The sequence below is a fragment of the Poecilia reticulata genome, linkage group LG22 (genome assembly GCF_000633615.1).
Source record: "Poecilia reticulata strain Guanapo linkage group LG22, Guppy_female_1.0+MT, whole genome shotgun sequence".
NCBI lineage: Eukaryota > Metazoa > Chordata > Actinopteri > Cyprinodontiformes > Poeciliidae > Poecilia > Poecilia reticulata.
Window position 1 is genome coordinate 10,892,945 of NC_024352.1, and position 23,690 is coordinate 10,916,634.

The 23,690-nt window shown below is 40.9% G+C and overlaps 1 protein-coding gene across 2 annotated transcripts in view; it reads right to left on the reverse strand.

Annotated features, from left to right (window-relative positions):
- Positions 1-257: 257 nt before the first annotated feature.
- Positions 258-23,690, reverse strand: part of LOC103458512 (signal-induced proliferation-associated 1-like protein 1) — a 40,723-nt gene continuing 17,290 nt past the window's right edge. For both annotated transcript variants that reach the window (XM_008399375.2, XM_017302589.1), the window contains exons 2-21: positions 19,534-21,230; positions 18,679-18,809; positions 17,482-17,670; positions 17,082-17,256; positions 16,242-16,345; positions 15,819-15,976; positions 9,988-10,567; positions 8,284-8,558; positions 7,944-8,195; positions 7,694-7,837; positions 7,433-7,584; positions 7,246-7,328; positions 6,423-6,841; positions 5,612-5,836; positions 5,078-5,240; positions 3,640-3,841; positions 3,321-3,470; positions 2,576-2,693; positions 2,275-2,353; positions 258-2,191 (exon numbers count right to left, since the gene is read on the reverse strand). In XM_008399375.2, coding sequence (XP_008397597.1) covers positions 2,048-2,191; positions 2,275-2,353; positions 2,576-2,693; positions 3,321-3,470; positions 3,640-3,841; positions 5,078-5,240; positions 5,612-5,836; positions 6,423-6,841; positions 7,246-7,328; positions 7,433-7,584; positions 7,694-7,837; positions 7,944-8,195; positions 8,284-8,558; positions 9,988-10,567; positions 15,819-15,976; positions 16,242-16,345; positions 17,082-17,256; positions 17,482-17,670; positions 18,679-18,809; positions 19,534-21,022 — 5,232 coding nt within the window. In that variant the 5' untranslated portion in view covers positions 21,023-21,230 and the 3' untranslated portion in view covers positions 258-2,047. The remainder of the gene's footprint in view (positions 2,192-2,274; positions 2,354-2,575; positions 2,694-3,320; positions 3,471-3,639; positions 3,842-5,077; positions 5,241-5,611; positions 5,837-6,422; positions 6,842-7,245; positions 7,329-7,432; positions 7,585-7,693; positions 7,838-7,943; positions 8,196-8,283; positions 8,559-9,987; positions 10,568-15,818; positions 15,977-16,241; positions 16,346-17,081; positions 17,257-17,481; positions 17,671-18,678; positions 18,810-19,533; positions 21,231-23,690) is intronic.

Sequence of the window (23,690 nt, forward strand, 5' to 3'; positions counted from 1 at the left end):
AATCAATCTGTGCAATCCAGGTTTGCCTCTCTGAAGGCAAAAGGCTTGTTCAATCAGAACAAAGTGGAAAAACAGCAGCTCTATGTTAATCACGACCCAACAGCAGGCGGCCACCTCCTGACGGCTTTCATTTTACTTGTAAAGCCACATTCAATAACCACTGCAGCATTACAGGCTCATGTTGGAGCACACATGATGTGAAATTTTAATTAATCTTCCATAAAGTGCTGCTCCGAAGGACCACGCATCAGTCAGGGTGTAATTCAACAAAATATCTTTAATAGATAGAAACACTTTTTTTTTTCTTTTACACATCACAGCTCAATGGAAACATAATCACATGCTGTCACACATGTTAAGAATGAAGGCAAAGGGGTGATCTGCTCTGTCGGGGATCTCAGACTCTTCTGAGTCCAGCTTGCAGGCATTGTTCAGTCTTTTAACCCCTTATTTCCCTCTTGCATAACCCTCATTTCTCTCTCTGCTACTCCGTTAAGCAAACATTACATGAAAAATAAAAGTATAAAATAAGACTGAAGGTGCAAATTCTTGATGAATATTAAACTTTGTTTATATATACAGTTGCACAGTGTCTGAATACAAAAGGAAGCGGTTCCGGCGTGAGGTTTAAATAAGGGCTTTGGTCATCCACGGACCAGGTTTTGTGTCGGGATTTCAAGCAGGTTTTTGCAGAAACCTGCAGCTGAAATTTTCAGGATGTACACAGCGTCTTGGTATGTGATTATGCACGAACAAGTACCGATTTAACATACCCTGGGAGTCAGATTGAGGCCATTTCACATGCTATGGAAGGACAAAGGGGTCAGTTTCATGTAGTGCTTTACATGTTGTCAAATAATCCACTGCAGCAGGCAAGGCAACAAAATGTTATACATCAAAAAGCATGAAAATTATTCGTAATTTGGATGAAAGAATTTGTCACATAGTGTGCACATTTTCTCAGGAAGCTGTAAAATATCTAACATCTCATCCTTCTCGGCCATCGTCTTGGTCATAAATAATGTTTATATTATCTAACAGAAGGGCAAGAGAAAAATAAACTCCGACTTCACATATTTACAGTCATATGGATTGTATATTTGCATCTTTATGGCACCCATTGTGTTTGTACAATGTATATTTCTTTCTTGTGATCATTTTCGCTGAACAGCCTTTAATTTACCTGCACAGTTGTTTACACACAGAAAGGCCCTTGACCTTACAGTGCTCAGTGTGTGTGCTAACGTAAGGGCTCTGTGGCTACCTAGCCATGCTACCATCAAAATATATCATTTGGATTTTTATTTTGGTTTGTGGTATAAAAATAAAAGGTGTTGAGAAACAGCAACAAGTCTATAACATTTAAATCTACAAAAGTGTCCATGTGGATCTGCCCAAAATTAAAGGATGTTTTATTTTATTTTATTAGAGCTTTATAGCTGTCAACATGTTTAGTTTCATTCAGGTTAGCTGAAGAACCCCAGTACCGGTCAGAAGTTTATAAAGAGATCATCACTGGGAAGGCTTTTGATGATGTATTTGAACAGTTTTTTTCTCATTTTAATTAATGATAACTTCAATGGATTTTAAAAGCAAGAATCCAATGTTTTTTTTATTGTAGAAAAGGAAAAACGAACTGTCCAAAATGCATCATTAAAAACCACAAATAATATGACTTCCCATTTTCTTGATGAAGGAATGTAAACTTCTGATCGGCAGTGTAAACAGGGTCAGCAGCTTTATATCCCTTCAGGTTAGTTTCAACATTTCCTTCTCTAACATGCAAGGATGCCACCAAAGCATTACATAATTGTATGTGCTCCCAGGAGGGGAGTGCATGCCGATAAAATCTAACACAAACTGTTCGTTTTCGCCGTCCTCCTTTAGAGTCTTTTGAGTTTTCATGATTATTTTTCTTTACAGATCCAGTAGGATGGCATGTAAAGTAATGTTGGAGCTGGTTTGATAAGGAGACCAACATAGAAAACAAACATCAGCTTCAGTAGTGGTTAACATCCCAGTGGAGAGCAGCTGACAGCTGCGGGCATCAGTTCATGTCGATGGTGTTGAAGACCCACTCTGTGAATTTCTTGAGCTTGGCTGAGGCGCTGTAGGATTCCTCCAGGAGACGCTGGTTGTCCTCTCGCAGGCTTTGGATCTGGACTTGCAGTGACGCCTTGGCGTCTTTCTCCTAATATTAAACAAATAACACAGGTCGGCATCTCATGTTCCTTTTCTTTAATACTAGAAACACCATTAGATTATGTAGCTCACCTTCTTCAGGTCATCCTGCAGCACTTTCACCATGGACTCTAACTGGCTCAACTTACCCATCAAACACGGCGGAATCTCTCTGTAAAACACGACAGCCAGGAAATTAATAACCCGATGCTCGAACTGTTGATTTTACAGATAAGTGTGCAGTCAGCCAGCAAAAGGAAACTAATTAATGTCATTAGCTGCAACAGTATGTGACTGGAAGGAAGTTCGCTGGGTCTTCCACGGTGTCAGCAGAGATAGAAATGAGGGAAATAAAACAAACGTCGATGTCTTGCCATGACCTGAGACCCCTTACCCGGGCGAGGGCTGTCTCTGTGGAGCCGCCTGAGGCTCGGCCTGCTGGGGGATGGCAGCTGATGTGCTCTCAGCCGTGGAGCTCTCCTCCTGGGCTGCTAGGAAAACCAGTCTCTGCTCTAGAAAACACAAACGATGTGCTGTTAGATGTGAACGAAGAAGAAAAGTTGAGCAGTGGTGCCCTCATCAGGTAGAAGCAGAAATAACAGCTGGATTATTTCATGAGTTCTGAGTACATTTTTGTCCCAGTTTAAAAAAAACAAACAAAAAAAAACCTTTACTGCACAGTTTTACAGTTGTCAGCCTTAACATATGGAACTTGCAAAATCGATATAGGAGGATGGGTATATACATAGATATAACTTTTAGATAAGGAATTATTTAGATATAAACTTAAAAAAAATCTAATTATATACTTTTTCCAGATCGTTTTAATCAGCTTTAGATTTAAATGTTTGTGTTTTACTTTTAAATTAACCAACTCAGTTGCAAGTTCCTCTGGTCTGGAGTATTTTTTATTGCTACATTGCATTTATGTTGAAATTGTGTCCTCTCTGTACAGTATTTTTATTCCGTTCTTATTTTTTATATTCTATCTTAGTGCGAGTCTGTCATCTGTTTTTGCCTGTTACTTTGCTGCTGTTGCATAGAAATTGTACTTTAAAGGACATTTCTATTCTATGTTCTTCAGTCAATTATTCTACATCGTTTTTATCATTTTAAACATCATGAAGATGCAAACTTGCCCTCAAAGGCCTTGGCGGCGTCCACCAGGTGAGCCCAGTCCAGTGGGCCGTCTGCTCCGGTGTCAGGTAGGGGCATCAGAGCAGGATCCTGCAGCTGCTGCTTCTTCCTCTCCTGCTCCAGCTCTGAGCTCTCTGGGGCGGTCAAGTCTCCTGGGGGTAAAGCAAAGGGAGATTAAAACCCCCTGGACTTCTCGCTTAGCTGCTCCTGCGTGACAAACTGATGACAGAAAGTGACCCAGAAACCTCGCTTGTACCTTCAGTAAATCCACATCACAACAAATTACATATTCAGGTGTTGCTGTCGAATGAAAAGAATCACCAAGAGATTTGTGCGATGCCCGGCGACGTGGACCTTGCCGGACGGTGGGTGAGCGTGGGATGGTGGAGCAGGTGAAGAGAAGGTCAGCGGATGTGTCACACTGTCCACTGGAGGTGGACTCTCTCTGTCCGCTGTAAATACTCTCATCTGACAGCGTCCTCTGAAGGGAGCGGCGGCTGGGAGGGGGGCCTGGGAACAACGGCTTCAGACGGACATGGAAACAGACAGAGAGTGACAGGAGTCACAAAATCAGTGCCAGGAGGTGATGAACTGGAAAAATGACTTCAACGTTAAACAGAATTGTCAATCACTCCAGAATGTTAATAAATGACCAGAAAACATGGCATTAAGAATTACATATGTGTTCTAGTTATAACATTACTGGTACTGATTACAGCCGCTTTTTAGAAGATATTTCCCAATATATTTAGTAGCATTTCTATACAATTAATGCCAATATTTAAAATGCATTTAAAATAAATACTGTTTTCTATTATTACATAGATTAAAACTGTGTGATGTGAGTCAGACTGCTTGGTATTATTAATATCAGCATCAAGTTTGTTGCTAATTCTACCATCTGCCCACTACCTAAAGTTATTTTCAATGTCTTAGTCATTTAGTTTTACATTAAAAGATTTATTTGAGTCGTCAACATCTTTCATTATTGCTCCACTTGCGCCAAGGAATAATTTAAGGCTTTCAATTAACCAGATATTAATGTCTTGGACAGTGGGAGGAAGATAGAGTGAAAGAGAAAGACCTCTAGCAAGAATTCAAACAAAGTTTCTACCATTAATAATTTTTCTTCAAAGATTAGAGAGGAAGACTACATTAACATGTCATGAATTGATCAAAGTAAGGTGAATATTATCGGAGACTAAGCCGAAAATATTAAAAACTTTCCTAATCTGGACTTGACATAATTGAGAATGGTAGAAAAAACCCCCACATCAATTTCTCAAACATTAAATATTTGAAGGCAGGATATGTTGAAATCAGGATTAAATTTTTTCCTGTGCTTAAAACAGTGTTGCAGCGTAAACTGGAACTGCTTTTGTCTTCCGAGGCATAGCCATTAATCAACAGAGGTGTGACATGTTTCTCAATGCAATATGTGAACATTTGACTGGTCATTTCGAGATTAGCCACCACAGACATGATTTCATAAATGCAACTTGATCATTCCTGCACCTAGTTACATGCCTTTGATAAATGAGGCCAAATAACTTCAGCATTTAGGTTTTTTATGTACAATTTGCTTTTTCAATGTCATTCAAAGTCATAAAATCTGTTTATCCATTAACTTAATTTCTGTTGAATTCATGCAATTCAGCCATGTTGGTTACAACCAACAGGAGATAATGTAATTTTTTAAATCATTACTATTAGGTTAAATGTTCAGCACAGGGATTCAAATAGATTTATTTTCTGCTACCTTCTCTTCATTTGTTGTGGGTGGTGGGCTGTCAAGTGTGATCAACTTTTTCAGGTCTTCTTCCAGGCTGGATTTGGCAGTCTGGCGCTGGGGAGACTGGGAGCCGCGGAGATTGGCCCTGAGCTGGGGCTGACCACCAAGCAGACCGTCACTCTGGTGGCGCCTGGAGACAAAAAAAAAACAAAAAACAAAACAAAAAACAGTTTTTGTCAGGAAACATCTTATAACATATAAACTTATCTAGATAAGCAAAGACAATAAGGTAAAAGCTTTAGAAGACGCCTGCAGAAGGGCAGACAGAACATACATTATCAACAAGCCATGATGGTGGATACGCTCCCAAAATAAGACTCCTGAAGCTTATATAACAAAAACCAAAGATAAAGATCCTTCCCTGCCTTAAAACGGGGTTAAAACTCGGGTATGCCTCAGGGGGGCGCTGTTGATCATCTTTAAAAACTGTGTTCAAAACTCAACCGCAATGCTTCGTCACATTTACAGTATCAGTTAAAAACAAATCATTTTCTGCCTTACTTGCGAGTGCTGCCGAAATCCACGGAGTTCACGGTTCCTCCAGGCTTCTTCCAGCCAATCAGGTACTTCGAGGTTGCCCCTTGACGCGGGTAGAAGCTCTTGGTCCCTGGGGACTGGGGACTCTGGGATGTGGGTGACAGGTCTGCTGCGGCTGCTTCGTTCTGTGGTGACGAGGCGCTGCAGCTCTGTCCCGTTGGACTCTCTGAGTGACCAGAGCTGACAGAGCTGGAGCGTTGAGACACAGATGTAAAACATTTGTAAACATAGTTGACTGCATTAGCTCAAGCCTGTGAAAATGACCATAATGTTAATGCATGTTGCATTTGAATGACAGAAGCATAGTTAATTAATATAGTTTGGCCTACATGTGTAATGTTTCATATATATTTTGAAGGCTCCCTGATTATGGTATTTAACAGGCAGAGTCACATCACTGTCAAAATAGAAGCAGGGCCCCATCTCCTCTCATGTCTTCATTTTATTCTTAGTCTAGAAAAGTGAGAATTTCATTGTTTGCGCGTGTGTGTTATAAAACTCAACTGCAAGCAAGATGTCTGCAGGAAGAGAGTTATTTCTGTCTGAGTGAAAGGAGAAAAACAGCTTTCCTTCATTCAAAAGGAAGAGGATTTAGAGAAGAGGGAGCAGTGCTGAGCTATGACAGATATAACAAGTACACTCTTCCCCTCTTTCTGCATAAATCCCAGACCTTACGCCCTTCATGAGGAGGACTATGCAGGTTATATATGCACCACAAGAAATCAATTTACTTAGAAAGTGAGAGATGTACACCAACAAAAGAACGGCAGCCCACCTGGAGTGGGACGCAGCATCACTCATGCTGTATGCGGCGCCATCAGGAGCCACTGTAAAGCCAGTTGGGCTCTTCGCCGATATCTCACTGCCTCCGGCGGGAACAAGAGAGTCTGGTGTTGGAGGCGATGTGCTGGAGGCTCTCTCGCAGCTTCCCACCTCGTCCTGCCAGGGGATTTTTTCCTTGGACTTAAAGGCACCAGTGGAGGAGGCCGTACTGCTCTGGGTGGCAGTAAAAGAGGTGGCGTCGATGCCGCTGTCAGTGGATGTACCCTGAAGATAGCCGTTGAGCTCCAGGTCGCTCCGCGCTCCGGACCGGGAGCCGACGTCGTACCACTTCTCGTCACTGTGCGCCGAGCTGGAGGCGTTGCTGGACAAGGTGTTGCTGCTTGACTGGCTGGACGAATACGGCGCATCGGCCTGTTTACAGAGGAGGAAAAGAATAGTCCGCACCAGCTCATGTAGAGGAGAAAAAACTAGGATGCTCCATTCATTGAAATAATCAGGTCGTAGTAATATTTTAATCCTGCCTGCCTGCCGCGGGCACAAACAGTGTTGGTTGTGAGCATTAGAAGGAATCAAACACTGGTTCTTCTGATGCAGTACCTCACATTTTTATTTGTAAACTTTGTTTTATAAGAATGAATATTTGGGACCATTTTGTTTCTTCTTGACAATCATGAGGTGTTTGTAGTCTATCATGCATGATCCCTAAAAATACACTGTAGTTTCTGTTTGCATTATGTCAAAACGTGAAAACAGTATGAGGCATCTTTAATCTCTGCCTTAAAGTCACAGCATAATGATTGCTGATTGGAGGTTACCTTGGTGTTTTTGTTCGGAGACAGGCGGCTGCTCTGATCCGAATGCTGGAAACGAGGAATCACAACCTTTGAAACTACGGTATCTATAAAACACAAGTTAATTAATAAAACAAACTCCGAAGACATGAATGTTTTTTTAATATATGTATTTATTTATTGTTTTATGTATCTCTGAGGATTTTCCAACCTGAGCCAGTTTTGGCGATGTCCATCCTGATTGCGATGTCGCTGTCCGCAGGTCTGGACCATGCAACAGTAGGACACACCTTGACTCCGTTGACTCCATCAGCGCCCACCTGCCGCACAGACGTGACAGGCGACTGGGAGTTGTTATTAAACCTGCACGGGACAACAGGAGGATTATTTAATGCACCATAATGCCACAGGCCATGATGCAAAACAAAAAGAAGTGGGTGCATTCTGCGTCTCGGTCGGCAGACAGGCTCACCCGTCAGGCACAGACTTCTGCCTCCACTGGTTTGAACTCATTGTGTCAGTGTAGGAGAGGTTAGAGGGCGAGTTTGTGCTGTGCAGCGTGCGACCCATCACTATGGAGCATGCCAGAGCGTAGTTGTCATTCCCTGGGGAATATCTGCAAGTGGACATATGGGTGACATTAAGGACATATGCTGCAACCAGACAGATGAAATTCAGCACGTCCGATGTATTGCGTAACAGATTTATATCCATCCTGTGACCTTTTCGGGTTGAGAGGCCGACCGTCGCTCGACACACTGCGAGGAATGGCGGCGCTGTTGCGATCACTGAAGTCTGACGGCGGCGCCTTGATCAAAGTCCCCCCTGCGGCGGCAGAGCGGGGGCTGGATGAGCTGCGCGGCCACTTGGCGTTGTTGTTTGTTGGCCGGAAAGGGAACTTTAACTCGTAGGGCATGCCCTCTTTGTGGTTCTTGTAGTCCACAAGGGGCATATGGTAGATTTCAGAGCAGCCTCTGTTGTCAGCACACAAAGGACCCCAAGTTAAGATACCAAATAAATATTTAGACATGTTTGAAATTAAATTAAACATTTATATTTCACCTGCGAGGAGTGGAGTCCTCATGTGGTGGAATAATGACCACCTTGACGGTGACGGAGGTTCTGAGCAGGTCAATCATCTGCTCATGGGACAGCGAGGCCACAGACACCTTGCAGATCTCCACCAGTCGGCTGCCCTGCCTCAGCCCAGCCTGCCAGGCGTAGCCGTACGGCTCCACTTCGGCTACGATGCCCTCAAAGTTGACATGGAAGCCCAGCTGGCCCAAGGCATTCCGGCGTAAAGTCATCTCTGTGGTTTGGCTGCCTTTGGTCAACAGCTGCAGAGGAGGCAGGGTTAAGTGGTGAGTGTTAAATTGGACATGCATAGATGACAGGGACAAGGTATGAAGGAATAAGCATGGAAATTTTCAAAATAAACCAATTTTTAGTTGTCCCTGTCCCTCACTTTGGAGGGGCAGGTCACTGCTTAAAATGAAGAATAGATTGGCATGCAAAACATAGTGTTGAAATCATACATTGTAGGATTTATAATGGAGTCAACACAACAACATTTGAATATTGCATAATTCGACACTTTGTCTCTATGTAGCTATAATAATAACAATAGTATTATAAGATTTTAATCAGCTTTTCCTAAATTCTTAATAGCTGTAAGAGGCACAAATTAGGAAAAAGAGGGTACACATCAATATAAATAAAGATTTCAAATTAAACTCTTAGCCTTCACCCCATTTCTTATGAATAAGGTGTTCCAGTTGTCAATTAGAAATACACTAAAATGAAAATATTTTCTCAAGTAAATGTTAAAACCACAACTTTTATAATGTGTATATTGATTGACTACATAAATCTCATTAAGTTTTATAAACATGGTTACAAAGCCAAATTTGGGGTGTTTTCACAAAGATCAGACTTGGGGAAAAAAATTACTACTTTTTTCTGTAGGCAAGTGGTTCCATTCCTTTCTGTGCAACTATTTCTAAAAACTAAAAAAGAAGCCAGTTTACTATTGATATTCACATGCCATACATAATTTTTTTTTAAATTATTTTTGTTCCATAAATTTTTCCTGATAATCATGTAACTGGCTTCTGAAAAAAAAGTGTGCCTTCTTTTCTGCCATGACCTCACTAACATAATCTATAACTTTTGTTAGTAAATTGGCAACACATTACCAAAACTCTAAATCATCACCATCCAATAATAATGGCCTAAGTAATTTTTTGTCAAAAAATGACCCCCTTTTATTGCCAAAAGATGATTTAGGCAAAAATATACTTTGGGCAACAATGACTTAGGCCAGGGGTGTCCAAAGTCCTACATGTTTTAGTTCTCTCCCTGGTTTAACACACCTGCATCAAATGATGGCTCATTATAGGCCCAAGAGGAGCACTGACAAGCTGAAAAGCTTGTTACTACCACCAAGGAGAGAACTAAAATATGCAGAATGCCGGCCCTCGAGGACTGACTTTGAACATCCCTGACTTTGGCCATTATTTTAAGAAGGTAACAAAATGCATTATAAATACAATAGTACAATTATTTTTCTTTTGGTGGATGGTGATGTCTGCTGCATGTTTGATAACTGTTCAACAACACATGCAGTCATGCAAAGAAATTAGTTTTTACATACAACAGAGAGAATCGATGATTGCTCAGGTTTTTGAATGAGTTTCCACATTTGTAAAATTATCTCAGTTGCCATCTAAATTAAGCATCAGGCACCAACCCACATCACTCACTGACCTCCAGTCTTTTCACAACTTCTCCAAAGTCCTCAGTGTTGTTGTTGATGGACCGAAGCGACACACTCTCTCCGCGCTCATAGTAGATCTTCAGTGAGGCGGGGCTCCCAGTCGACCAACCAATGATGTCACGCGTGGCGCAGTTAAACACGACTGCTTTGGCCTCCTGATCCAGCAGGATCATGAAGTCATTTGAAATGGCCAATAGGCATTCCCGTTCAGCGCCTGCTACCTGGTCTTCGGCATGAACCTGCCAGGTTATGGCCCCGAGACTACGCAGCTCTGCCCCGCTGTACGGTCGCACCTTTTCCCGACGCTTATGTGCCAGAGAGATGAAGGGAAACTTCCCAGCAGGCTCCACGGGTGTGCTGGTCACGTGCCGCTCCGCCAAGTCGCGCAGGTACTCCTGTCGCGTCCGGGTCGCCATGGCGCCAAACTTTTCCGACTTGTGCGCTGCGTTCTCAGCGTTGATGACCTTGGCCAGCAGGAAATCCCGGAAAACAGTGGACTTTGGGAAGGTAACTCCCTTTGGGATTGGTGGACCAAAGGAGGGAACGTCCTGCGAACGGGTGACGGCAACGCTAGAGGTAGAAAAAGAGAAGGCAGGGGTGAATTTTTTATTTTTTTTTAACTTCTAAAATAAAATAAAATAAAATGGCTTTAACCTATAAAATGTACCGTTTAGAAAATATTTGATAATACAAATAAATATGAATGAAATGAACGATGCGCACAGAAGAGAAAATACATAAATTATAAATATCCATAGTAAACAAGTTATTTAAATACAATCACCCAACAAATAAAGTATGAAACTAAAGTGACACTGTGTGAAAACGGCTAAGGTGGAAAAACAGGCACCAAACTGGTTATTAGTACAATGCATTCATTCCCCCTTTGGTCACATTACAACCACAAACACAAAGGAGTACATACGACTGCATTTTGTGACTGCATCTCTGTGCAGGGGGAATAAAAACTAGTATAAAGTTTTACACAAAAGAGTAAAATTATAGTCAATTTAAGCGAATTACTCAAATTCAAAGAAAAATGATGCATGATTCTGCTGGAGGCATTTTCTAGTTGAAAGAGTTTTCCTTTCCTCTGTCACCATGTTTGCTCAGAATGAGGGGCTGCTGTCAAGTCAGCGACTCAATGCAATCAAGTGTTTCCTGTTGCCACATGCCAGTTTGAACTGCCCTCTTACTAAAGTCTTAAAACAAATTCTCTCTGATTTTATTTGTATAAAAAATAACTATAAATTTTCTTCAAAATAAAATACTGAATATTGTGTTTTAACGTACTAACTTATGGAAAAGTTGAAATGTCCTGCGAAAACATAGTGTTGACCTGTTTATTTCCTATTAAGAAGTGTTGCCTTTGACCTATTTAATTAATATAAAGAAAGGTGTTAAATTCTTAAAGAACTCTCCTCCTCCTGTTTCCCTCCACTGCTCCAGTTACAACAATGGAGTTAAATTGCTATTAATTGGTGAGAAGGTGTGTGTAACATTCCCTGACACCTGTTGTCGACAGGAACCTTGGCACAAAACCAGGAAAAGGAGGTTTCATTCACAATCAAATAGCTTCACCATTGTAGGAGAGATTTGCTTTAGCTTCAGCTTACACGTTTGACCCTCTACTTGCTTCCTAAAGCAAAGTGAGGGATTCAAACACATTCAGAAGCTTGCAAACGAAAAAGCTAACCAGTAATAAAAAGCAACACACTGTGTATGGTAAGCTGATGTGACAATCCTGACAAGACTCGATTCACCCCATTAAACTGATCACACAGCCAATGCCTGCAGCAGAAATGTTGAACACCACGATTTACTCGCCTTGACGTACAAAAACTCTACCTCAGATGACAAGCCAGCTTCCAGTGCTGTCAGCCTGCTATGCTCTGCAATACCGTGGTATGTAGAATGAGCACAACGGTCGGACAAACAACCTACATTTCTCAAACAAAGATCTGGTTATGCAATCCAGCTTGCTGGCCTCGTGTGACTTTGAGGCAGTGGTTGAAAGCAGCAGATTAGCAGCATTCTGGCTGTAGGCCACTTACTCCTCTAATGCGCTGTACTGGCTCAATATGACCAAAGCATTACCCAAATCTCAGCAGCAGGCAACAACAGACTATTAATAACTGTGTGACTCAACAAATCATAACAAACTCCTTATTAACAGAGATTGGAATATACCCTTCAACAAAATTTTGAGTGAAACAAACAAACAAAAAAAAAAACTCTCTTCATGAAAATAAAATATTTTCAAGCAAGTGCATATGAGGCACAGGGAGTATAATCAGCTGACAGTTTGTGCTTTAGTGAAGCAAAATCAATTCACTGAATCAGCAAAACTGCACAGCTTTAACTACTTTGATAAAGTATTAATAACATCAAGGTTTCAGAATGTTTCAGAAAATGTTAAACTTTTTAAGACTATAAATAGACTCATGGTACAGGAAAGAAAATGACTTCTATAGTAATTTTCAGCTTACTATAGAAGTAAGCTGAATTTCTGTGTTCAGCTTAATTTCTGTGTTATTTAAGTTGGTGTTTCTTGACTGTCATGTAGTTCCTGTGTGTCTCCAGGTCAATTAATTCTTTGGCCAATTTGTACTGAAGCATTGTCCCTTAACACTAACCATTTCACACTCATATACTTAAAGCTCTGTTTATCAACTGTTGTAGTAAATTATTTTTATTAATTATTAAGATAAATCATAATAGACATACACAACTCAACATTCTTATCTGAAAAGTTTGTAGTCATTTGGATTCTGATGGGACCGCTTACTCCTATAAAAGGCAGATAATAAAATTCAACCCTTTTTTTGAACCTCCTGAGTAGAGATGCACCAATCAAGGCTGTTTCTTCCAAGCAAATGGCAATATTTCAGTTTTCATATTAGTTTGATTTGCCAATTCTATAACTATAACAAAACCAGAAACAAATGTGGTATAGTTACTTTGATAGAGGAAGCACTGAAAGTCTACAGAATCCCTGATTGGAGATGCAGTGATCAAACTTTTCCGGACAATTCCTTGCTGATTCTGATTCTGACCGATTGTTTTATTGCTTAGTAAAGAATAGACACAGAAGGAAAAACAGGTCAACTTTACATGATTATCCCTATTTATCTATTCAATCATGTGTCTCCATTGTTATTAAACTAGATAAAAGTTTTTGGTGTTGGTTTGGAGGTTAAAGGCCAAAAAGGCAGGGGTTCTTAAGTTGGAATAAAAGAGAAAATATTGATCAGTCAATCAGTGCCAATTGTCCAACTACCATTTTTGACAGAAGGAATAGTGCATCTATAATCAATAACTCACCTCTTTCTTCACTAATAGGGCACCATTCTCTTCTGGATTTTGCTAATATCCTTAAAATCTAGTGCAGTCGCAAACATGCAATGATATGATCTGATGGAGTGATAAGTCAGTTGATTTATGTAGCCAGAAAAATACCCTAAAATAATCAGTACATTTTAGGAAAGTCTTGTAATTCTGTTGTTTTTTGCTGAAATCAGTGAACATCCAGGGCCAAACTTTGCATAAACAATCTGAGATAAGTCCTGAATGATTCAAGCAAAAGCCAAATGTTGACAGTATTAGTTACTCTGGGTGGAGTCGCTGGGTTGTCTTCCAGGATTCTATATCTTGTATCTAAATAAAGCAAGTAAGGTAAACCAGTATTCCAGACATTAACTCTCACAAGAGCTTAAAGTGACAAATACAAAAAAAAAAAATCATAAAATATCCACTGGTTCATGGAATAGAATAGCTTAAAAAAAGTCCCCACAGAAACAAAGGTTAAAAATGATAATCCTGGTGTGGGAAACGAAGACCAGCCTGACCCGTCTTCCCCTGAGGTGGACTCCGTGAGATCTGAGAAAACCCTGCTCTGTACGCTCCTCTTTACTCACATCCATGAGCGGCTGGAGAGAGCACTTCATGTGCATGGGACTAACTCCTTAAGACCACTTCGGCTCATGCAGCCCAGAGGCGAAGTGGCAGCCGGGGAGGGGGAGAGAGGAGAAGGGAAGGAGGCTGTTTTGTACCAGTGTGTGAAGAGTGAGCCTTCAAGTAAATTAGTGTACAAGCAGGGAAGTGTGTAACTGTATGTGCTGTGTGCAAGTGAGCATGAGGAGGTGGTAAAATGGAGAAATGGGGCTAACGGAGTGACAGAGAGCAACTATGTGTGCATAATATTTGTGCATGCAGTGAGGTGGCTTTGAGTTAGTGATAAAAGCAAAGAGTTGGTCTATCATCAACGCAAGGCCAAGAATAAGCCGGCAGAATAGAACAAACATCGATTCGACAGCTACTGCAGAAATAATGTCTTTGTTCATAATCAAACAAATGTGCATGGGTATATATAGCTTAAGCAGCCCACGATCCATGAAAACAAGGAGAGGGTGATGCAAAAAGCTTTTATGTTTGATTCATGCCTTGCAGTCAATGCTTTTCTTTTAATGCAGCTGCAGAAACTTGAACTAAAATGACAGCTACTACCACTGAGTGGGATGGGGGCATTTAAGGCGACATAAAAAAAGATAGGTCAGATATGATTTTGGTTAGAATAGCCAACTAAAATTGTAAACAATTCTTCCTCTAGTTCAGTGGAAAGAGAAAACGGGATTAATCTTTTTTGCCGTTTTACTTTCACTGCACAAATTCAAATTCAAAAAGTGAAACTCATATAATCTCAACCATTTATTTCAGTTGGTTTTGATGATTATAACTTAAAAAAAAATGTTTTTGTTAAATATGAATGCTATATAAAATAATATGTTATGGCTTATTCAATCAATGTGAAGACCACCGAGAAGCTACTAAATTTACAACTTAGCTGAAATATCTGGCAGTTCACAGAGTGATGTATCAAACCATATTAATGAAAAGTTAATATGGTTTGATACATCCATACTTGAGAGTTCTCTCAACTCTCAAGTACAGAGTTGAGAGAATTTTGAAGAAAAAGCCATTCAATTATAAAGCATAACAGGAGTCAGTGCTTCAGAAAACAGCACAAAGAAATAAAAGCCACTCCTGAACCAGAGACAGGATCACAAGCTAAGAAGAAAATGATTCCACTGTTGTTTAGTAAGCCAAAGTCCTCTTTTCATTTAGAAATCAAAGTCCCATAGTCTGAAGCAAGAGGAACGAAGAGGAAGTGAAGAGGAATGAAATCCAAGCTGATTGAGGATCAGAGTGAAATTTCCAGTCACTGACTATATGAGGTGTCAAGTCATCTGCTACTGTTGGCCCAAATATGTTTGATCAAGTCCAAAGTCCTTGCAGGCGTCTACCAGGAAATTTCAGAGCACTCTATGCTCCAATAACAAACTTTATGGAGGTGCAGATTTCTTTTGCAGCAGAATGACTTTGCACCTGCTCACACTGCCAAAGGCACCAAAACCTGGTTCAATTACCAGAGGGTTACTCTGCTTGTGACCTCTACTCCATAGAGAATCAATGGCCTTTTCAAGAAGTAGATGAGAGACACCAGGCCCAACCAAGTGGTAAGTACATAGAAATTAACATATAGTTTTCAGAAGTGACATTTCTGTTTGTAATATCCTTTTTAGAATGTATTATACAATATTCTTATAAGCTTTTTCCCAATTATTTTTACTACATAATTTTTTAAGAAGAGAATTTTTTATTAGCTATAAACTAAATGCTTAAAAAATATTTCTTTGTAAATAAATCTATATGTAAGTTTTCAATATTTTACTTTACGTATTGGCATAAACATATTTAAAAAATTACTCAGATGCAAATCTACTCTCAACTTATCCCCCAATAATCTGCCGCTAGGACCCACCTGTAACATGTGGCGTCAGAGCAGGGGTTGTGCACCCGAACAATGATGAAGACATGCTGAAAGTGAGACCGAATGGCTCTGGGCGTGAAAGGGTGAGCTCCCGGTTCCTGGAACACAATGGTCACAATGTCGTTCCCAATGTGGCGCTTCCTCAGCAGCTGGAAGAACAGCAACAATTACACTGACTGAAACTGAGATTTGACTGAAATTAAAGTTAAAACACACACACACACACACGCATGTGGCACATTTTGCTGTTTTCAAATTGAAATAAATAATTTCATTAAAGCTGAACAGGGTTCTGTTCATAGAGCTGTAAATCTTCTGCATTCCTGAAAATTTATGTGGAGCATTTGTCTCCAAAGAAAGACATTTTCCTGACAAAACAATATACTGCATACAATCCGTGTTCTCCATGTTTACCTGTTGTTTGTTGTTGGGTGTGTAAGGCAGCATTGTGGACACATGAAACATGATCTCGTAGTCCTTATAGGAAGTGTACAGGGAGTGAGTGCCAGTTGAATCCGCTGCAGAAAGAATGGAAACGCGGAATTGAAAACCGTAATATTGCTCCCATTCATTTGTGCTTTGTACTTTCTGTGCACAGGATGCACTTTCACCATAGCACAAACAAGTAGACAATAGGGAGCTGTGAACAAATGCCAGCCAATCAAAATTAATGTTCATTCGGGGAAAATTGCCTTCTCTAAGGTTTGCATCCTGTACATTGTTTTTTGATTAACAGTACAAAGAAAGCACTAGAAAGTGTAGGAAATTCAAATCATTTTAGAAAAATATTTACATCTCAGTTCAAACCAATCCGAAACCAAAATGACTCACAATGAGTTCCAGAGAACAAAAAATGGTCTCCAGTATGTTTAATCACCTACAAACCTCTGAGCCTCTTTTATAAATGCTAACTAATTCATCTTAGTCTATCACATAAAATCCCAATAAAATACACAAACATTTGTGTCTGAAAGGAAAAATATTTGCAAAACCTCCAGGGGTTTGAATACATTTGAAAGGCACCGCATGTGTTGGAATCTAAAGAAACAAGAAAGAAGGAAGGTCACATGAAATGGAGGAAAGCAAGACAAAAATAAAGAGTCTCAGACTAAAGAGGCTTCAACGGATCAGAGGTGACAGGGAGGCAGAAAAGTCACTTCAGTGTTACAGCTAATCTACAGGTCAGTATGGCTGGCCTGTAGATAAAAACCCCTTTGTATGTGACGCCAAAAACAATGCAGTGTGTATAATTACTTTTGGTGTCCAGCTGGGCTCTGTACTTGGTGAAACCCTTGAGGCGGATCTTCTCCCCCAGCAGCTGGAAGAACTCCTCTAGGGCGGGGCCGGCGGTCTCGTTGTTGTACATTTCCTCCTCTGTGCTTTGTCCTGCTCGGCAGTACATCACACCCACCTTGACCTGAAAACTTAGCTGGAGACCAGGCACAAAAATTTCACACTTTTTCAACCTCAAAAAGCCATTTTTAGGTGATTTTTAAATCAAAGTGAATTTATGGCTGACATTCCTTGCAGTGGTCAAACTCCACCTATGGAATCTTTAAAAAAATACTGTAATGGATAGAGAGGCATAAAGAATACCCACACTTCCTTTCAGTAAAGGACAAATAATTTGTAATCTTATGCGTCATCCTCCTACCCCTTGTTCATCCAGTTTCATCAGCTGCTCTGTGACTTTAGGGGTGTTGAGTGCCAGTCTGAGGCAGGACAGATCCAGTTCTGGGAGAAGGTACTCCATTACATCTTTGATGGGCAGACCTCTTGTGGTCCCATGTTTGGAGGTAGAAGGCACTGCATCCTCCAATATAGAACCTCTAAGAGTTGTCAGCTGGATGGGAGAAACGAAAAGGAAGGTTACCGAGGTGAGAGATAAGGAATGCATCTAAGGTATTATTGAGGCTCTGAACTTCAGAGAAAACAGGCTGTCCCTGACAACAGAAATAAACAACAGCGCAGTCTGCAGAGCTTCTAATACCAACTTCAAAGTCAATAACGCAAAAAAAAGAGGCAATTCTGACTCAAATCTTTGGGTAAGTACAAAATGAAAGAGGTGAAAGAGGTGAGATGGCCTGTACAATCATTCTGTAGCACAGAGTGTGCATTGTGCCGAGCTCGTGGGACTAAACTCAATCACCCAGCTATCTTAGCAGCTGGAACAGACGGACACTCCCTCTTCCCTGCAAGCTTGATGCTGCACTGAGCTGATGTTTACAATGGGCCACTGTTTCCAATGTTTGCATGAGGGATTGGGGGTGGTTAGTTGCTTCAGTCAAACCTGTGAAGTTTAAATCACATGCACCTGTCCTGGAACAATCCACAAAAAAAAAAACCTTGTGTATTCTATCTGGGTGGGAGTGCATGGCATTAAATTCTATAAACCGATTTCCCCATAAGAGTGGAATCAAACTCTCATATTAAGGAAGTATTATATTTAATTGAAAGCTCTTCTCACGATAGTTTTAGGTTGCTGACAGGCCTTCAGGGCTAGAGGATGAGTGTACTTCCTGAGGTTTCTTCACACATTGCTAATATCAAGTAAACACCTGGATAGCTTGAGGGAAGGTTGCATAATGATAAAAAATAAAAAATAAAAAAAAGGACAAAAACAAGTAACGCAACTTTAACTAGTTGATTATATTAAACATGGAAAAAAACCTTAACCCAGAATGAATAATAAATAATTTGACTGTAGTGTATTACAGAAAAACCTTTTTTAAATTAAAGTTTAGCTACTAAATACCAACATTAGTGAGTATAAGGATATAAAGGCTGCATTATTAAAATTTAGTTGGAAATGAAAAAGAAGTGTGCTGTAAGAGTTGAAGGCAAGTCTGACCTCGCTTGTTCTGAAGATGATGCGGTAGTTATACTGCTGCCCACGCTCTTTTTCCTCGTCCAGCTTCTCTCTGCGCAGACTTACAGCGACTGGACCCAGAGACTCATCCATGCCAAAGTAGTTCCAGTGCTCTGAGGTGCAGAAAGTGTCACAAGTCCAAAAACAGGAAGTTAAGCATCACTGCTTTTGAAGCACATCGTTAGTTTGTAGGTAGCAAAATATTTCAAGTGTTTGTCGCAAGACTTATGAATTCATCATTGGCATCAGAGAGATAATTTGCCATGTTTAATGTGCTGAACATTGTATTATGAACAATGCATTTGCCTGGAAAAATGACTTCAACTAATTTGGAAAGTGAAGAATTTTCCCTCTATATCAGACAAGTCAAAGTTGTTTATACAGTTCAACACACCTGAATCAAATGATGGCTCATTAACACGTCTACAGATCATTGACAAGTTGATAAGGTAGTAACTACCAGCATGTTGAACCTGTAACAGAACTAAAACATGCAGGACATCAGAGCTTACGGACTGACTTTGGACACCTTTTGTCTATATGATGATGATCCAGGACTTAAAGTTCAGTTTCCTACAACTTTTAGATGCATTTCTGCTTCAACACAGCTGAGTCAAATAATGAGGTCATTAGCAGGTCTCTGGAGAACTTGACTGCATACTGTTGAGGTGATTCAGCCATTTGATTCAGGTGTGTTGACTCATCTGAAAGCTGCAGGTCACCAGCTCTCAATGACTGGGTTTGAATTAACTCAAACCTGTGCACATTTTTTCTACCACTCACCTACAAAAAGAGCAGTTCAAGTGCATCATGATTTGCACTATAACTGCCTCTTACCTTTAAGGTAGAAAAACTTTCTGAAATAGTAGGCTCCCAGATCCACGTGCTCCACAATGTACTGTTTGCCCTTTTCGCTGACTGTGCTCGGTCCCTCCTTGGGTCCCTCGAGAACAGCTACTCCAGCATTAGTGCAGTGTGTGCTCAAAGATGTCTCATATAGGTGACCTTCTCCAGTCAGGTTTCCTGAGCTGCTGCTGCCTGCTCCACCACCCACAAGTCCATGATACCCAGTCCCACCTAGCCCACCTGCGCCCAGCCGCCGCCTCCCGCTCCCGTCGGTGTTGATCTCGTTGCGGAAGCAGGGGCAGCTCAGCAGCATTTCGTTGCTCTGTTCGTCTCCTGTGTCCAAGCCTGGGCTGTCTCTGGAGCTCAGCTCTTCTTGGCTGCCACTTGGGGAGCTGTAAGGCAGGCTGTGGGTAGATGACAGAGTGGAGGTAGCAGATGCTACGGCAGCAGCGGACGCTCCGGTGGTGGTGTTCTTCCTCTTTCCTGCCGTCTGTCGAAGCTGAGTAATTTCATTGAGGTCAAAAAGTATGCTCTGAACGTCGTAGTGAGCAAAACCTTTCTGACAGACCCAGGGCTTTAGAGCGGGAGGTGCATCCTCCATTCGACTGTCCTCCACATCAGATCCGGCTCTCGGAGAGTCCAACTCGCCTCGTACATTCTTAAGTTTCCGGAATATGGACTCCCCTCCCGTTTCGGATTTGGTGCGTCTTTTCGGAGGCTTGTCCCTGTCTCTGGGTTTCAGCAGGTGTCCATCTGTGACGTCCTCCTGAAGCTCCTGAAGCTTTATCCCAACATTCAGAATGTCTTCTAGGTTCTCTGGAGCAGGGCTGCGCTGGTCAACCTTGTCCTCTTGATAACCCTTCAGCATTTCAAAGAAACTGTCCTTAGCGATTCCGTGTTGATCTATTGATGATGTGCTGCCATATTCCCGATGAAGAGGGGAACATTTAGCTCCCGCTGATGGCGCCCAGTCTTCTCCGCTATCTCCGCTGCCCTCCATCTCACTGATGGCCATGTCGCTGTTACTCCGTTGACGGACACGTCTCTGTCGAGGATTTTTGTGTGCAGGGCCTCTGTAACCTGGGGTCAAATAATGGCTGTCGGGGCTGTAGCTGTTTGGCGGTGCATGTGTTCGACTCATTAGGGTGTTGTGGATGTTGCGAAGCATAGAGGAGTCATGAGGGCTCAAAACAGAGCCTAATTTAATGTGACTTTTAATAACAGAGGGGGTGCCAGCCCCAGCATCACCAGACGAGTGCCACTGCGTTCCCGGAGTATCTTTTCTCGGGGGCCAGTCGGCCACCCGAGCTCGAACGCCCATTTTAGGCATCCCTGTGTTCACACTGCCATGGTAGTTGTCTGTTCGGGCCGGAAAAGCCCCCCCATTGACTGGTCGCAGATGGCCAGTGTAAAACTCGTTGGTGGCAGGAATGGAGCCTCCAACCGTGCACTCCATTGGTGGGCGCTTCAGGCTGGTCATGACATCAGTGCCAAAGGTTAAAGGCACTTAGCAGATGGGCATGGCTGCTTCTGGGACTGGGTGCTACTCGATGACCTCATGAGCAAATATGAATGTTGGGATCAACAAGTCCAGAGGCAAGAGATATCCTCAGCACTCAAGCTTGCATACTGCCTCCTCAGCTGCAGCAGTCCTGATGTTTAGCATTTTCTCCACTCATAACAGAACCCTGGAAAAACATAAACAAATATTTGTTAGGATTCTGCTGAAAAATCAGCAGCACAAAAATTTGAGCAGTGATGTTGAAATCTTGATGTAGAAATTATCTTCACACATGCTTTCTACCACTATTGACATTTTCTTTAGCAAAAAACTACATCCAAATTAACAAATAAATACACTTATAACATGGTTACGGAAAAAATAAAAAAAATGTAGGGATATTGCTGTTTGAAAAAAATAAATCTGAAAATTTCCACAAAAATGTCTTAAACATGTACAAGTATCTAATCTGAAAATGTGTCTGCAAGACTAAATGTTAAAAATGGCAGTCCTCTTTAGTGGTAAGAAATATTTAAAAGTTAGAGAAATGTACCTTACAGCTGCAAAGCAGTGGGAAAAGGATCAAACACTTTTTATTAATCAAAAAACCAATTTTGTACTCAGCATTGTGGCTCAGTGCTTAATGAACCAATCCAACATTTAGTATTAGATGGAGACCATCTTTGAACAGGAGTTCTGTCACAGATTCTCAAGTGAATTTATATCTACACTCTGTGCCATTTTAACACATGCATAAAATTTTTTCTAAGCCATTTAGTTGCAGCTCTAACTGCATTTTGTTCTGCCAGAAGGTGAATCTCTGCTTACGTTTTTCCAGGCCAGGCCTAAATCTTCTATCACTACCTGACAAATCGGACCAATTTGGAAATGATGCAAATAAAAAAGAGATTAAATCTCTTCGCTTACTCCGACCCACCAGGCTGTGCCTGTGATCACATTACCCACTTACTGCAAGTGCACTGCAAACGCCATCAGCTCAGACACCTTCATACTCCATTGACATCAGTTTTCATTACAAATATAAAAATGTTACAAAAAAGAATGTCTCAATCAAACAAGTAAAAGTGGTGTACTTGAGAAGCATTTGTAAAATGCCATGTTTCCACAGTACACTATTGAGATGCAGGTCAAATTCTCCCTCGACAGCCCAGTTGGTTTGATGTATCAACATAAATCTGCAAGTCAAGTTAAAAGTACAGGAGGAAGAAATCTCAAAGTTCTGCAGTGCAGATGATTCCGTTTTTAGAAACACCTCAGGCAAAGAATCCTCAGCTAACTAACACAGAGTGTTTGACTGGTCAGAGCTACATGCAGGGCAATTTTGGAATAAAACTTGGAAGGGGCATCAAACCACACACATGAGTTAGAATGACCCAGTCAAAGTCTAGATCTGAATCCAACTGTGAAAGTGACAAAGCTTGGATATTCTTATAGACACTCTCTATCCAGCTGACTAGGTTTGAGCTATTTTACAAAGAAGAAATTAATTTCTAGATAAGTGAAGTTGTTGGAGAAACATCACAAATGATTTACAACTGTAACTGCAACTTTACTTCATAATAATGCACTAATTTGTGCATTACTGGCACCCCCTCTGTTAGGTCATTCACATAGCATCCCAGTAAAATACTATAGAGCTTGTGGTTGTAATGTGAATGGAAATTAATACCTTTGCAAAACATCTTTAAGTATTAACAGAGGAAATATCTGCAGCATCTTCTATCTGCTAAACAAGAATTATTTAATTTTATTCTATGCTTTTGTTACCAGAAATTGAAAAGAACCCAATGCTCCTCTTAGGGTATTTAAATAAATCAAGTTTTCAGAGCAGATTCGAAAAAAAACTTGATTAATTTTAAACAATATTCATGCCCTACAAAGACCCTTTTAATCTAGGTGAGCAAATAATCACGGAATGTAAATTAAATTGCAGGTCCAGTCCCAGAGCGTTTTGCCCTGTTCCCTCACGCAGCCGTCCACAGGGAGAAACTAATGAACAGAACCAACTCACTGCACTTGTGCTCACACACAGACACACATAAATGTCCCAGAAACAGGTCTGTAATCTGAATGCTGAACAGTCAGGCTGTCTTTATGGTTTTTCCGATTAAACAGTAGTTACCCTTTCATGACCCCAAGTAGCCAACCTTTGTGTTTTAAAAAATACTTGTTTGCAGCTAATTCAGATATTGATCCAAAAACATACAAAGATTGTATACATACGTACATTGCTGCTCAGAAGTTTGGTTATACTCTTAAAATGCATTTAAGCAGATGTTTTTCCACCCCAACAGGAAATGTTCGCAACAAACACCAACACTAATTTTAACAAGTAGGTCCGACCAAGCTGTAAATCACTGAACCCCTAAGAGTGGCCAGTCTCCCAAATGTTAAAGAGTGTAAGTATAGCTTTCAACCTGTATGTACAATTTTGATCTTGTGGGTTTAATAGAGATGTCAACATGTACCAACATGAACCAACACGCATTTACTTACGCAAGTCTTTAGGGAGGGTATTCTGCATGTGTGCATATGTTAATGTGAGAGAAATTGTAAAATATAACATCATGGAGGGGCAATTTTTGAGTGTCTGCCCCCACTAACATGTAGTGGTGTGAGGGAATGA